The 15581-nt window shown below is 40.9% G+C and overlaps 1 protein-coding gene across 6 annotated transcripts in view; it reads left to right on the plus strand.

The window, feature by feature from the left end:
* SLC12A6 (solute carrier family 12 member 6) overlaps nucleotides 1-15581 on the plus strand; it is a 109858-nt gene that overhangs the window by 10137 nt on the left and 84140 nt on the right. Inside the window, exon 1 of one of the 6 annotated variants that reach the window (XM_033190674.1) lies at nucleotides 9262-9824. The exons of the other annotated variants lie outside the window; for them this stretch is intronic. Within the exon in view, the coding sequence (XP_033046565.1) occupies nucleotides 9707-9824 (118 nt within the window). The 5' untranslated portion in view covers nucleotides 9262-9706. Of the gene's footprint in view, nucleotides 1-9261; nucleotides 9825-15581 lie in introns of those variants that run through there. 6 annotated transcript variants of the gene reach the window in all.

Consider the following 15581-nt stretch of genomic DNA (forward strand, 5'->3'; position numbering starts at 1 on the left):
AGAATTGATAGGAGTAGAAAAATGTTCTTCCCTATTAGATGAGGTCAGTTCTTTTCCCTTTTGAAAAATGATCAGTTTTGGTATTTTTTCATTTTTAAGAAGTCATTTTATTCTGTACTAAGATGAAATTTTTCTTATCCAGAAGAAACCTGAGGTTGATAAGGTTAAGTAACTTGTCCAAAGTCATACAAATAATAAATTGAAGAATAATGAATTGAACCCAGGCACATGTAGTTCTAAGACCAGCATTTTTGTCATTACATTGCATTTTCTCTGGTACGCCAATAGTAGTTGGCCCTATTGAAACATTTATTAAGACATAATTGCTAGCCTGGGCAGCATAGTGAAACTTCATCTCTAAAAAAAAAAAAAAATGCAGCCGGGTGTGGTGGTGTGCACCTGTAGTCCCAGCTACTTGGGAGGCTGGGATGGAAGGATTCCTTGAGTCCGAGAGGTCAAGGCTATAGTGAGCCATGATCACGCTCCTGCACTCCAGCCTGGGTGACACAGCAAGACCCTGTATCAAAAAAAAAAAAAAAAAGTAATAAAATGACATATTCTCTGAATAACTTAGATTCTGTGTTCCTAAAAGGAAATCTAGCATAAGGGTATGTATTTCATTGTCTTTTACACAAATTATGTGCCTAGAGCAGTGTAGTAGTGCTGAGTTACATCAACAGTTATCGATTTAGTTACATTAATCCTTCTGTCCTAAAGCTAACGAAGATTTTGACCCAAGTCTCAGTAGATCTAAAACATTTTGTTTTGGGTTGTGTTTTCATTTTCCTTTTCTCACATTTTTAGAAATATGTTCTTAGTTTTAACAATATGTTGCTTAATGTCAGTTTTATTTTCTATACAGTTTTTTGTGTTGACTAGGAGCCCATTTTTAATCTAGCAAGTATTTCACAATGGAAGAATGAAATGTCTTAGATCTGAAACGAAACCCTGAGTCACTGAATGTGTGCGTGTTCATAGCTGCCAGCGCTACCTCTTTGGTTGGTGATTCTTAGGTTCTGTCTATCATACCTGGGCTATATTGACGTCAGACTAAGGAAAAAGGTGGCAGCCTTTTATAAAGAGTTGTGATATTGTGAAAGAGGCAATAGTTAAAACTGAGGACTCAAAGGCATTTGGTAGTGCCTGCTTTAGTATTTGGATCATCAGCCGAAATGGCTGAAGCAGCTATCAAACTAGCTAGCCATCAGCTATCCTACTCTATTCTTTCCTCTAGTGAAGACACAACTTTTAGGTCTCTGAAAAAGTAACTGGGCAGGTGGTGGTGTGTTGTGTGCTCAAGGTTCATTCTTTGCTTATAGTGCATTAGACATGTAATCCTAGTTTTATATTGCCTTCGAGTCTATAGTTAATTGGATAATAAGACCGTGAGCTCCTTGGGCAGGAACAGTGTCTTGCTCTCCATTTCATTCCTATTTCTTGGCACATAGTGGGCACTCAAATATTGAGTAAATGCATGATCCTTTCAGTCTCAGTTAAAGCATGAGATTTTCCTGAGGCTTTAACTTGGAGACCTCTTTGCCTTTCTTACTCTACAATATGATGAATCCATTAGAAAATAATGTCTTTTAGATATTTATAAATATGTAAATCACTAACCAAAGAGGTAGCGCTGGCAGCTATGAACACAGACATTCAGTGACTCAGGGTTTCATTTCTGATGGATGACATTTCATTCTTCTATTTTTAGTTTTAGCCCCCAAATTCATTATATATTCACCACTGATAACATCTCATAAAAATCCATTTTCATAGATAGTTTCAAGTCAAGATTTAAAAGGCTTAAGCTGTAAGTCTTTGCCATCCCATGATAGTTGGTCTTTACCAAAGGAATTGATTCATTCAATTCTTTTAATAATTTTATACATAGTAAGGCAAAATTTAGAATTTGTGATCATTTTTATATTTTTCACTAACATTTCCTGTCTCAGTTGCAGAGGGATAAAAGGGTTTGCTGAATATGATAAATAAGGAAAATGTGTATACATCTTCTACTTAAGAATGAGACTGTACCTTTCAGACTCCAGCTATAGTAGTAACCCTAAATGTAAGTGGTGAACTGCTCATTCTCCTGTAAGATGTTTATAGCATTTTCTAACACAGAACTATTTAGAGTGTAGTACAAGACAGTGCTGGCCCATGAGCTGTTTATTATCTGTGAGGAGATAAGTTCGGAAATTGAGTTTTTAGAAACTTGCATAGCAGTTTGATAGAACAAATTTATGTCTGTCAAATCAAATAATAACAAATTGGGGCTTATATTTGGTATACATTTTATTTTTCTAGTAATTCATGTTTACTGTTTTTTAGCAAAATTATTTGCCCATAATGAATTGGAAATTCAAAGAAAAAAAAAGTTCTTTACCAGAGATATTTGCAAAGCAATGTTCTAAAACAGTGGTTCACATCCTTTCATGTTCGCCTAACCTTCTAAATGATATCGCACTCGCAGGGGTGCGGATGTGGGATAGAGACTGCTGTTTCCTTACCGGTAGCCCTCTGATAGAGAATCCTTATATTGAAAATAATTTCCCACTGACTTTCCCTTAATTGTTTCAATCTTTTTACTAAATCTAACTTAAATTTTTTTTTTTAAATAAATCGGTTTAATAAAATACTGGTTATTTTGAGTTCTGAGCTATGCTAGTGTAACATATTAAGTTGCAATGTCAAAATATTACCCCAAAATAGACCCCATTCCTGTGAAGAATGGGCATGCTAACTATTTTTTAGCAGGTAGAATATAGTCACAAATAATGCGTTTTACTGAAACTAATAACATAAATACAGTATGTATAAGATTTGGCCTAATATGTAAAGCTCTGTGGGAGTAATGCCATTATAAATGCCCCTTTTGCCCTGGCCTGACCTTTTTACCTTATTACTTAAAAATACCATAATTTCGGCCGGGCGTGGTGACTCAAGCCTGTAATCCCAGCACTTTGGGAGGCCGAGACGGGCGGATCACGAGGTCAGGAGATCGAGACCATCCTGGCTAACGCGGTGAAACCCCGTCTCTTCTAAAAAAAAATACAAAAAACTAGCCAGGCAAGGTGGCGGGCGCCTGTAGTCCCAGTTACTTGGGAGGCTGAGGCAGGAGAATGGCGTGTGCGGGGAGGCAGAGCTTGCAGTGAGCTGAGATTCGGCCACTGCACTCCAGCCTGGGCGACAGAGCAAGACTCCATCTCAAAAAAAAAAATACCATAATTTCTTTAAAGTATAAAAATGTAAATATTTCATACCTGTATGATTCCTGTTTATCGTTGAATAATAATTCATCGTGTGCCGTATACTACAGGTTGGCTATTTTATTGATGGATACCTGGGCTGTTTCCTGCTTGGGTTGTTATGAATAAAGCTGTTATATACATATTTGTTTGAATTTTTTGTGGACTTATGCTTTTATTTCTCTTGGGTAAAAATACTGAGAACAAGAATTGCTGATTCTTAGGGTAGGCATATGTTTTTGATTTATAAAAAACTGCTGGAACTTTTTCCAACATGATTGTGCCATTTTACACTCCCCACCAATGTTTGTGCTACATCTTTACCAAAGTCTTTTTTTTTTTTTTTTTTTCTGTTTTGAGATAAGATCTCACTCTGTCACCTAGGCTGGCGTGCAGTGGCACAATTAGGGCTCACTACAGCCTCAACCTCCCAGGTTCAAGCAATCCTTTTGCCTCAGCTGGGACTACAGGTGTGCAGTAGCATACCTGGTTAAATTTTTCTGAATTTTGGTAGAGAAAGGGTTTCACCATGTTGCCCAGGCTGGTCTTAAACTCCGGAGCTCAAGCAGTCCTTCCAGTTTGGCCCCCAAAAGTGCTGGGATTACGGGCCTGAGCCACCATGCCTGGATGCCAACAGTCTTTTAAATCAGCAGTCCCCAACCTTTTTGGCATCAGAGACTGGTTTCATGGAAGACAATTTTTCCACAGAGTAAGGTGGGGGACAGGCATGGTTTTGGCACGAAACTGTTCCACCTCAGGTCATCAGGCACTAGATTCTCATAAGGAACACATAGCTTAGATCCCTCGCATGTGCACTTCACAATAGGGTTGGCACTCCTATGAGAATCTAATGCTGCTGCTGATCTGACAGGAGGCGGCACTCAGTAATGCTTGCCTGCCTCTCACCTCCTGCTGTGCGGCTCCGTTCCTAACGGCCAGGGACCAGCACCAGTCCATGCCCAGGGGTTGGGGACCCTTGTTTTAAATTGTGATTTTAATTTGTATTTCCCTGATGGCCAGGGATGAGCACTTTTTCCATAGTTTTTAGTGGTTTCCGTATCTTCCTTTGTCAGTTGTTTAAATCTATTGACCATTTTATTTGTCTTCATATTATTGAGGTGTAGGGAATTCTTATATCTTCTAGATACACATCTCCTTTGTCAAGTATATGTTTTGTGAATATTTTCTCCCAGTATGTGACTTGCTTATTCATTTTCATAATGGTGTCCATTGTATTTTTTCAACATTTTATTATGAAAATTTTCTTTTTTCTTTCTCTTTTTTTTTTTTTTTTGACAGTTTCACTCTGTCGCCCAGGCTGGAGTGCAGCGATGCAATCTCAGCACATTGCAACTTCCACCAGCCCGGGTTCAAGCAATTCTCCTGCCTCAGCCTCCCAAGTAGTTGGGATTACAGGCGCCCACCATCATGCCCGGCTAATTTTTGTGTTTTTAGTGGAGACGGGTTTGCACCATGTTGGCCGGGCTGGTCTCAAACTCCTGATCTCAAGTAATCTTGACCTTGGCCTCCCAGAGTGCTGGGATTACAGGCATGAGCCACCACACCCAGCCTATTATGAAAAATTTCAAGCATACAGGAAGTCGAAAGATTTATAGTGAACACCCATACACCCACTACCCACATTCTGTCATTGACATTTTATTATACTTGTCTTTTTACATAAGTGTCCATATATCCTATTGTATGCATTTTAAGGTAAATTTTGCAGAATCAGTTCACCTCCCACAAATACTTCACAATGTATTATTATGAATTATAATTCATAATTATGAATTAGAATTCAGTAACTACAGCTTTTTTCTTTTGAAGTAAACTTCATACAGTGAAGGCACAAGTTTCTTTTTTTTTTGAGACAGAGTTTCACTCTTGTTGCCCAGACTGGAGTGCAATGATGTCAGCTCACCGCAACCTTCGCCTCCCAGGTTCAAATGATTCTCCTGCTTAGCCTCCCCAGTAGTTGGGATTATAGGCATATGTCACCACACCCGGCTAATTTTGTATTTTTAGTAGAGACGATGTTTCTCCATGTTGGTCAGGCTGGTCTCGAACCCCTGACCTCTGGTGATCTGTCCACCTCCGCTTCCCATAGTGCTAGGATTACAGGCGTGAGCCACCACGCCCAGCAAAGGCACAGGTTTTAAGTGAACATTGGCTGAGTTTTGACAAATGCACGCACCTGTGGAATCCTAAACTCCATCAAGATGTAGAATGTTACCATCATTCTAGGAAGTTCTTTCAGACCTAGTCCCATTTAATCTGTATCTCCATTCTCCCAGATCCAACCATTGTCCTGCTTTTTCTGCATCGTAGGTAGTTTTGTCTGTTCTAAAACCTTATAAAAGTGGATTCACATATTATGTACTCTTCTGTTTAAAGTGTCTTTCCCCTAGCCATAAGGTTTTTGAGATTCATCTATGTCGTTGAACATATCAATAGTTTATTCCTTTTTATTGCTGAATAGTAATCCTTTGTATGACTATATTACACTTTATCCATTCTCTTGTGAATGTGTACCTAAGATGTTTCCAGTTTTTGGATATTATGAATAAGCTGTTGTGAACATTTTTGTACAAGTCCTTTTGTGTGAATATATTTTCTTTTTTTTTTTTTTTTTTTTTTTTGAGACGGAGTCTCGCTGTGTCGCCCAGGCTGGAGTGCTGTGGCGCGATCTCAGCTCACTGCAAGCTCCGCCTCCCGGGTTCCCGCCATTCTCCCGCCTCAGCCTCCGAGTAGCTGGGACTACAGGCGCCCGCCACCGCGCCCGGCTAGTTTTTTGTATTTTTAGTAGAGACGGGGTTTCACCGTGTTAGCCAGGATGGTCTCGATCTCCTGACCTCGTGATCCGCCCGCCTCGGCCTCCCAAAGTGCTGGGATTACAGGCTTGAGCCACCGCGCCCGGCCTATAGTTTCATTTTTAAGGGAAATACCTATGAGTGGAATTGCCAGATTATAGGGGAAAGTGTCAGACCCTTTTCCATAGTGGTTGTACTAATTTATACCCCCAACAACAGTGTATGAAAGTTCTTTTTGTTCCACAGTCTTGCCAAATTTGGTGTTTTTAGTCTTATGAATTTTAGCCATCTTGGTGAGTGTGTAGTGATACCTCATTGTGATAGTGTATTGTACTTTAAATAGCTATTTCTCACATCCCACCTTTAATCACTGTCCATGCACATCACACACCTCAGCTTTACTAATTTTCTCTCAGCTTTTTCTGTACTACTTTAACTTTGCCTTCAATTTTCTATGCCCCTGCACTTTTATATATAGTTCACCGTAGGAGAGAACCTGTGCAGCCAAACCAGTGCTATTAGGAGCCAATGAAATAAAATTTAGGTGAGTGTTTATGACTTTTCTTCCTTTGAAACGTACTCTATGTTGCCTAGCTCAGGGCATTAGAGGTTTTAAATTTGAGTTTCACCATTTACAATGGTGACTTTAGGCAAGTTTCTTAGCCTAACATTTCTGTTTTTGGGCTGATTAAATGAGATCATGATGTAAAGTTTCTAGTGCAATGCAGAGTACAAACTAGATCTTCATTGATTTCCTTCTCTTTTAGAAGCGGTATATATTTGTAGGGTTTTCTTTTCCTTTATTTTATTTTATTTATTTATTTTTTTGAGACAGACTCTCAGTCGGTCGCCCAGGCTGGAGTGCAGTGGTGCAGTCTTGGCTCACTGCAAACTCCACTTCCCAGGTTCACGCCATTCTCCTGTCTCAGCCTCCTGAGTAGCTGGGACTACAGGCGCCCGCCACCATGCCCGGCTAAGGTTTTTTGTATTGTTAGTAGAGATGAGCTTTCACCGTGTTAGCCAGGATGGTCTCGATCTCCTCACCTGGTGATCCACCCACCTCAGCCTCCCAAAGTGCTGGGATTATAGGTGTGAGCCACCTCGCCTGGCTTGTCTTTTCCTTTAAAAAAAAAAAAAAATGGCTGGGTGCGGTGGCTCAAGCCTGTAATCCCAGCACTTTGGGAGGCCGAGATGGGCGGATCACGAGGTCAGGAGATCGAGACCATCCTGACTAACCCGGTGAAACCCCGTTTCTACTAAAAATACAAAAAAAACTAGCCAGGCGAGGTGGTGGGCGCCTGTAGTCCCAGCTACTCGGGAGGCTGCGGCAGGAGAATTGGCATAAACCCGGGAGGTGGAGCTTGCAGTGAGCTGAGATCCGGCCACTGCACTCCAGTCCGGGTGACAGAGCGAGACTCCGCCTCAAAAAAAAAAAAAAAAAAGTTTATTCCAAAACAAGGCCAGTATTCTTGCTAGCTTAAATCAATTATCAGCGTGATTGTGCTTTTATATTTACCTTCTTTTTTTCTCTTTAATCCTCCCTTCCCCCTACACTTCCTGGCCTCTGGTAACAACCATTCTACTTTCTATCTTCATGAGATCCACATTTTTAGCTCCTATGTATGAGTGAAAATGTGATATTTGTCTCACTATGCTTGGCTTATTTCACTTAACATAATGACCTCCAGTTCCATCCATTGTTGCCGCAAATGACATGATTTCATTTTTATGGCTGAATAGTATTCTGTTGTGTATATATTCCACGTTTTCTTTATATACTCATGTGTTGATGGGCACTTAAGTTGATTCCATATTTTGGCTGTTGTGAATAGTGCTGCAAGAAGTGGTATATAACTGAAAGAATAAGAATTCAAAGCATCATTGCTTCAGTTAAATTTAACACAACCTTACTTGTCAGATGGAAGGCATTACCAATAACAGAGGCCTTATACTACATCATCAATATGGACATTACACAGGGTTCAATTTACTGAACTGCCCTACTAAGTACAGAGGTAGTACCTCATACTCTGAAGTTGTCAGTTGAGAACTTGATACAGTTGTCTGATAAAATATATCAAGAATTAAATATTTGGCCGGGCGCGGTGGCTCAAGCCTGTAATCCCAGCACTTTGGGAGGCCGAGACGGGCGGATCACGAGGTCAGGAGATCGAGACCATCCCGGCTAACACGGTGAAACCCCGTCTCTACTAAAAATACAAAAACTAGCCGGGCGAGGTGGCCGGCGCCTGTAGTCCCAGCTACTCGGGAGGCTGAGGCAGGAGAATGGCGTAAACCCGGGAGGCGGAGCTTGCAGTGAGCTGAGATCTGGCCACTGCACTCCAGTCCGGGCGACAGAGCGAGACTCTGCCTCAAAAAAAAAAAAAAAAAAAGAATTAAATATTTAAGTGTATGCTAAAGGAACTATACACCACTTAAAGGGATTTTCTGGGACTTTTAAAATTTTCTTTGGAACTACCAGTCTGTACAATACAAAAGTTCCGAACTCTTTAAACATATATATATGTATTTTCTTTCTTTCTTTTTTTTTTAGACAGTCTCGCTGTGTTGCCTAGGCTGGAGTGCAGTGGCAGGATCTCGGCTCACTGCAGTCTCTGCCTCCTGGATTCAAGGGGTTCTCCTGCCTCAGCCTCCTGAGCAGCTGAGACTGTAGGCATGCACTGCCACGCCCAGGTAATTTTTGTATTTTTAGTAGAGATGGGGTTTCCCATGTTGGCCAGGCCAGTCTTGAACTCCTGACCTCAGGTGATCCACCCACCTTGGCCTCCCAAAGTGTTAGGATTACAGGCGTGAGCCACCGCGCACAGCCGTATCTTTCATATTCTAGGTTGATGTAATGCCAGCCTTTCTTTAAAGAGGACAGTATAAAATGAACCGTTCCTGGCCGGCACGGTGGCTCATACCTGTTTATCCAGCTCTGTGGGAGACCGAGGTGGGCGGATCATTTGAGGTCAGGAGTTTGAGACTAGCCTGAGCAACATGGTGAGACCCCCGACTCTTAGCCGGGCGTGGTGGCGCATGTCTGTAGTCCCAGATACTTGGGAGGCTGATGCAGGAGAATCGCTTGAACCCCGGTGGCGAAGGTTGCAGTGAGCTGAGATCGCGCCATTGCACTCCAGGCTGGGCAACAGAGCGAGACCCTGTCGCAAAAAGAAAAAAAAAAAAAGTGAACTGTTCCCTAATCTTTCTTGTGTGAAATATGAGGGCAGAGGTTGAGATCATGACGTGCAGATAAGGATGACAACTTCAGTGAAGGAAATCAGTAGAGGAGCAAGCGGTGGACAGTAACTCACTGTGAATTCTGTCCAGCCAGTCTCCAGGTTTCGGCAGCTTTGGGAAAGCAGGCTAAACTGTTCTTGGGGTTCTTCAGGTTAATAACAATAAGCGAGGGTGGAGTGCTTAATCCTTTTAAGTGAATGATAAACACTGTGGAAGGCGTGTCTTCAAGCGCTCCACTCCCTCAGGGCTGTAGGTCACGTGAGCTTAAAGTACTTCCCGAATCCCAGCCACTGTCTCCTGTGGGCAGGGATCACAGTCTGAAAGGACAGCAAGGAAGAGGTAGGCAGGGAAAACTAATTGGAAGGAAGTTTAAATACAGAAAGAGCAAAGTATTACCTAACTATAACAATGCCACATTTTACTGTGACTAAGGTAGAGGACCCAGAGGAGGGGGCAGCGGCTTCAATCTCTCAAGAGCCTAGTTTAGCAGACATAAAAGCCCGGATTCAGGACTCAGATGAACCAGGTGAGTAGGCAACTTGGGAGCTTTTGGAAGCTATAAAATTTTTCATGAAAGAGGTAACTAGAATATCAAAATTCAAAATGCGTTCTTTAGGACAGAGGAAAGTGTTGTGGTCGAGGTGTTTTTCAGTTACTTGTTTCACTCCCCTGTATATCTGATAACTTCTCTTCCTTTTCTCACACACTGGTTTGTTTTTACCCACAATGAGTTCTGTGTTCATTACCAACAGGTGAAACCGAATCAGTGGCAATGTTTGAAGAGTTTTCAAGCAAAAAGAAAGGCACAGTAGAAGTCAATTTATGTGGAATTTAGAATTCACTTTTTCCTCACAGTTTAGATTGTATCTGGAGAAGACTTTTAACCCAACTAGTGGATGACATTTAAACTTAGCAGTTTATAAAATATTATATAAAGAGGGAGCATGGTTCAGTAGTTTTGTACCGTGGACTTTGACTGTACTTGTGACTTCTCAGGTTATTCAGTATTTTACCTCAGTTTGCCAGCTTAAACAGTAATTCAGTAGTGAATGGTCTAAGAATTTATTAATGGCAGAACAAAAGTACAATCGATGGTCATTGTGGTGACTAGCATAGCATCAGGTTAAAAAAAGTATTTCATGAATGTGATTATCCCTGTTATTTTCTTTTTTTTTTTTTTTTTTTTTTTTTTTTTATTGAGACGGAGTCTCGCTCTGTCGCCCAGGCTGGAGTGCAGTGGCCGGATCTCAGCTCACTACAAGCTCCGTCTCCCGGGTTTACGCCATTCTCCTGCCTCAGCCTCCGGAGTAGCTGGGACTACAGGCGCCCGCCACCTCGCCCGGCTAGTTTTTTTGTATTTTTTAGTAGAGACGGGGTTTCACCGTATTAGCCAGGATGGTCTCGATCTCCTGACCTCGTGATCCGCCCGTCTCGGCCTCCCAAAGTGCTGGGATTACAGGCTTGAGCCACCGCGCCCGGCCACTGTTATTTTCTTTAAATGGTAACAGTTCGCACTTGCTAGGGGAATTGTGGTTTTGAATTTTTAAACAAGCAATTAAATCTTTGTTAATATTACAGTATTAAATATAGTTGTAATTTGAAGGCCCTTATTTTTCAAGTCTGTAAATTGTGAGCAGCTTCTTTAGTTATATGAATTAAGGATAAGGGAATAAGCTCTCAAAATTACTTTTATTTTATGTTTTTGGAGATGGAGTCTTGCTCTGTCACCCAGGCTGGGTGATCTCGGCTTACTGCAACCTCTGCCTCTCCGGTTCAAGCGATTATTTTGCCTCAGCCTCCCAAATAGTTGAGATTACAGGTGCCTGTCACCACGCCCAGCTAATTTTTGTATTTTTAGTACAGACAAGGTTTCACCATTTTGGCCAGGCTGGTCTCAAACTCCTGACCTCAAGCGATCCCTCACTTCGGCCTCCCAAAGTGCTGGGATTACAGGTGTGAGCCACTGCATCCAGCCTCAAAATTACTTTTAGTTCTGTGATTCTATTATTCTCACTTTCCTTTATAGCATGTAACACATTGCAGTTCCTTGGTGTAAACAGCGGTTGGTTATTCTTCTTTTTTTTTTTTTTTTTTTTTGAGACGGAGTCTCGCTGTGTTGCCCAGGCTGGAGTGCAGTGGCGCGATCTCGGCTCACTGCAAGCTCCGCCTCCGGGTTCCCGCCATTCTCCCGCCTCAGCCTCCGAGTAGCTGGGACTACAGGCGCCCGCCACCGCGCCGGCTAGTTTTTTGTATTTTTAGTAGAGACGGGGTTTCACCGTGTTAGCCAGGAGGGTCTCGATCTCCTGACCTCGTGATCCACCCGCCTCGGCCTCCCAAAGTGCTGGGATTACAGGCTTGAGCCACCGTGGTTATTCTTTCTTAAAACCATTCGAGAATTTTTATGAATCTTATTTGAAGATACAAACTGTTAAGGGAAATGTTCCTTTTGGGTTTTCCTTCTAGTGAGGGAATTTTTAGGGGAATATCAGAAAAAAATTTTTTGTAAACTCTTTGTCCCCAAGGTTATTTTCATTTTGCTGAATAGGATGATGGAAAGTGGAAAGCAAGTTTAATCTACTTTGAACTTGAATGTGATTCTCTACAACTCCACTTCAGCTCAATTAGGTTCTCTCTCAGGCCTGTGCGTATTTATTTATTTACTTATTTTTTACTTAATCCCAAATGTGATACTAAGGCTTGCTGTATTTGAAGCTGCACTTTCTTTGTTGCTTATGTTTTCCCTCCTTAGATATTAATCCGTTTGGGCTTTTGTCTTTGCTATTGTCTTCGTTAATTTCATAAGTTGCAAGCGAAGTCCATCTGTACCTCATTTCATTTGTTTTTTAAATTTCCTTTCTCCACCACTTCTACTGTCTTTTATTATTTCATCTTTACTAGTGCCATTATGTTTGCAGAAATTTGCTTTCTTCAGATTATAAGAAAGTGTTAAAATCATTCAATCTGTTAGCAACTACCTGTAAAAACCATAAAAATTTGATAGTACCCAACTTTGTAATGAGTGACATTATTAGGCTTAATTTATTTTCTTCCATAGTAATTGCTTTTAACAAGGAAGAAGAGACAGATATAATCTAAATAGAATTTAATAAGCATTTTTACTTTGGCATTTTCCATAACAGCCCAGAAAATACCTACTTGAATAAACTATTGCTTAGCGAGTTAACAACTACTGGTAATATATTATCTAAATTGCACTTGCCTTTATTATAAGGTTAAATTCAAGAGTAGGAAGGAGGGAAATGTATGTGACAACAATCTAAAAGTTATTTGTTTTTTTAAACCTAGGAATAAAATGTTTTTGAAGATACATGATTTTTTGGAGCAGTTGGTTGCTTTTCATGCAGTGAGTTTTATCCCCGTCTCCTAAGTGTAAAAAAAAAAAATTTTTTTAAACTGATCATGGTTTTTTTCAGAAGCACTTCCAACACTGGCCAGTTGTATAATCAGTAGCCTTTTTCATTATTTTTTCTTCTAAATTTGTATGGAGAGAAAAATATGTAGTGTCGTATAAACTGAACATGTTTAGAAAGTAAATCATCATTTAAAATTTGTTTTTAAAATATGAGATTTATTTGAACGGGACAGATGAGGAATTTGAGATAAAATAGAAGTGTGAATATAGATAATCTAATTTTTTGAAAAGGTATACTTTGGAAATATTGTGGGCTCAGTTACCACTGCAATAAAATGAGTCACATGAATTTTTTTTTTTTTTAATTTGAGATGGTGTCTCACTCTGTCGCTAGGTTGGAGTGCAGTGGTGTGATCTCCGCTCACTGCAACCTCTGCCTCCCAGGTTCAAGCGATTCTCCTGCCTCAGCCTCCCGAGTAGCTGGGACTACAGGCACATGCCACCATGCCTGGCTAATTTTTTGTATTTTTAGTAGAGATGGGATTTCACTGTGTTAGCCAGGATGGTCTCCTGACTTTGTGATGCACCCACCTCCGTCTCCCAAAGTGCTGGGATTATAGGTCTGAGCCGCTGCACCTGGCCGTCACATGAATTTTTGACTTCCCACTGCATATAAAAATGATATTTATACTATACTGTAGTCTGTTAAGTGTGCAGTAGCATTGTGTCTTTAAAAAACAATGTACATACCTTAATTTAAAAATTATTTTAAAAAAATTTTTTTTAAAGACGGGGTTTTGCTATATTACTCAGGCTGGACTCAAACTCTTGGGCTCAAGTGGTCGTCCCCTCCTGCCTCAGCTTCCTGAGTAGCTTGGACTACAGGCATGTACTACCATTCCTGGCTCTAAAAAATGCTTTATTACCAAAAAATGGCAATGATCATCTGAGCCTTCAGCGAGTGATAATCTTTTTACTGGTGGAGGTGGAGAGTGTTGATGGCTGCTGCAGGGTGGGTTGCTGAAGGTTGTGGTAACTGTGGCAATTTCTTGAAATAGAACAACTGCATGAATTGACTCTTCCTTTTATGAAAGATTTCTCTGTAGCATGCAATGTTGTTTGATAGCATATTACCCACAGAACTTCTTTCAAAATTGGAGTCAGTCGTTGTAAACCTTGCTGCTTAGTTTATGGAATATTCTAAAATCCTTTGTGGTCATTTCGACAGTGTTCACAGCATCTTCATCAGCAGATTGCATGTCAAGAAACTACTTTCTTTGCTCAACCATAAGAAGCAACTCCTTATCCATTCAAGTTTTATCATGAAATTGCAGCAATTCAGTCACATCTTCAGGCTCCGCTTCTAATTCTAGTTCTCTTGCTATTTCCACCACATCTGCATTATTCCCTCCACTCAAGTCTCAAACCCCTAAAAGTCATCCATGAGGGCTAGGGTCTGCTTCCCAATGTTAATGTTGATTTTTTTTTTTTTTTTTTTAAGGCTGGTCAAGTGAAGGAGTAGGAGTGAGAGAAGGAACAAATAAATCTATAACTGGTTGTGATCAGTTAGTTGTAAACACCATTGCACTCACCAGCCTAATGTTGATATTTTTACTTTTTCCCGTGAGTCACAAATGTTCTTAATGCGATCTAGGATGGTGAATCATATTCACTGTACTTTGCCCAGATCCGTCAGAGGAATCACTATCTATGGCAGCTACAGCCTTAGAAAATGTAATTCATAAGTAAGTTGGAAGTTGAAATAATCGCTTGATCCATAAGCTGCAGATGGATCAAAGATGCTGTTGTTGATGTTATGCTGGCAGGCATGAAAACAACATTGATCTCTGTACATCTCCATCAGAGCTCTTGAGTGACCGACCAGTGCATTGTCGAAGAGCAGTAACATTTTGAAAGAAATCTTTTTTTCCTGAGCAAGGCTCAACGGTAGTCTCAGCAGTGGGCTTAAAATATTCAGTAAACCGGCTGGGCGCAGTGGCTCACACCTGTAATCCCAGCACTTCGGGAGGCCAATATGGGTGGATCACCTGAGTTCAGGAATTCGAGACCAGCTTGGCCAACATAACGAAACCCTGTCTCTACTAAAAATACAAAAATTAACTGGGCGTGGTGACACATGCCTGTAATCCCAGGTGTTTGTGAGGCTGAGACAGGAGAATCGCTTGAACCCAAGAGGCGGAGGTTGCAGTGAGCTGAGATTGGGCCACTGCACTCCAGCCTGGGCAACAGAGCAAGACTACATCTCAAAAAAAAAAAAAAAAAAAGAAAATCAGTAAACCATGCTGTAAACAGATTAGCTGTTATCCAGGCTTTGTTCCACTGAGCATAAGCAGAGTAGATTTAGCATAATCCTTTTTTTTTTTCGTTTTTAAGAGACAGGAGTCTCACTATGTTGCCCAGCCAGCCTTGAACGCTTGTGCTCAAGTGATTGTCCCAACTCAGCCTCCTAGTAGCTGAGACTGCAGATGTGCACCATTACACCTGACTTGTTGTATAGTTCTTAAGGGTCTTAGGATTTTCAGAACAGTAAATGAGCACTGGCTTCAACTTAAAGTCACCAGCTGCATTAGCCCCTAACAAGAGAGGCAACCTGTCCTTTGAAGCAAGGCATCTTCTTGTCCTTTCTAGCTATGAAAGTCCTAGATGGCAACTTCTTCCAACATAAGACTGCTTCCTCTCCTGTGAAAATTTGTTGTTTAGTGAAGCCACCTTCATCATTGATCGTAGCTCAGTCTTCTGGATAACTTGCTATGGCTTCTGTAAAAGCACTTGCTGCTTTCCCTTGCATTTTTATGTTTTGGAGATGGCCTCTTTCCTTAAACCTCGTGAACCAACTTCTGTTAGCTTCAGACTTACTTTGCACTCCAATCAATTCTCTCGGCCTTCATA

The sequence above is a fragment of the Trachypithecus francoisi genome, unplaced genomic scaffold (assembly GCF_009764315.1).
Source record: "Trachypithecus francoisi isolate TF-2019V2 unplaced genomic scaffold, Tfra_2.0 Lachesis_group3, whole genome shotgun sequence".
NCBI classification, from domain to species: Eukaryota; Metazoa; Chordata; class Mammalia; order Primates; family Cercopithecidae; genus Trachypithecus; species Trachypithecus francoisi.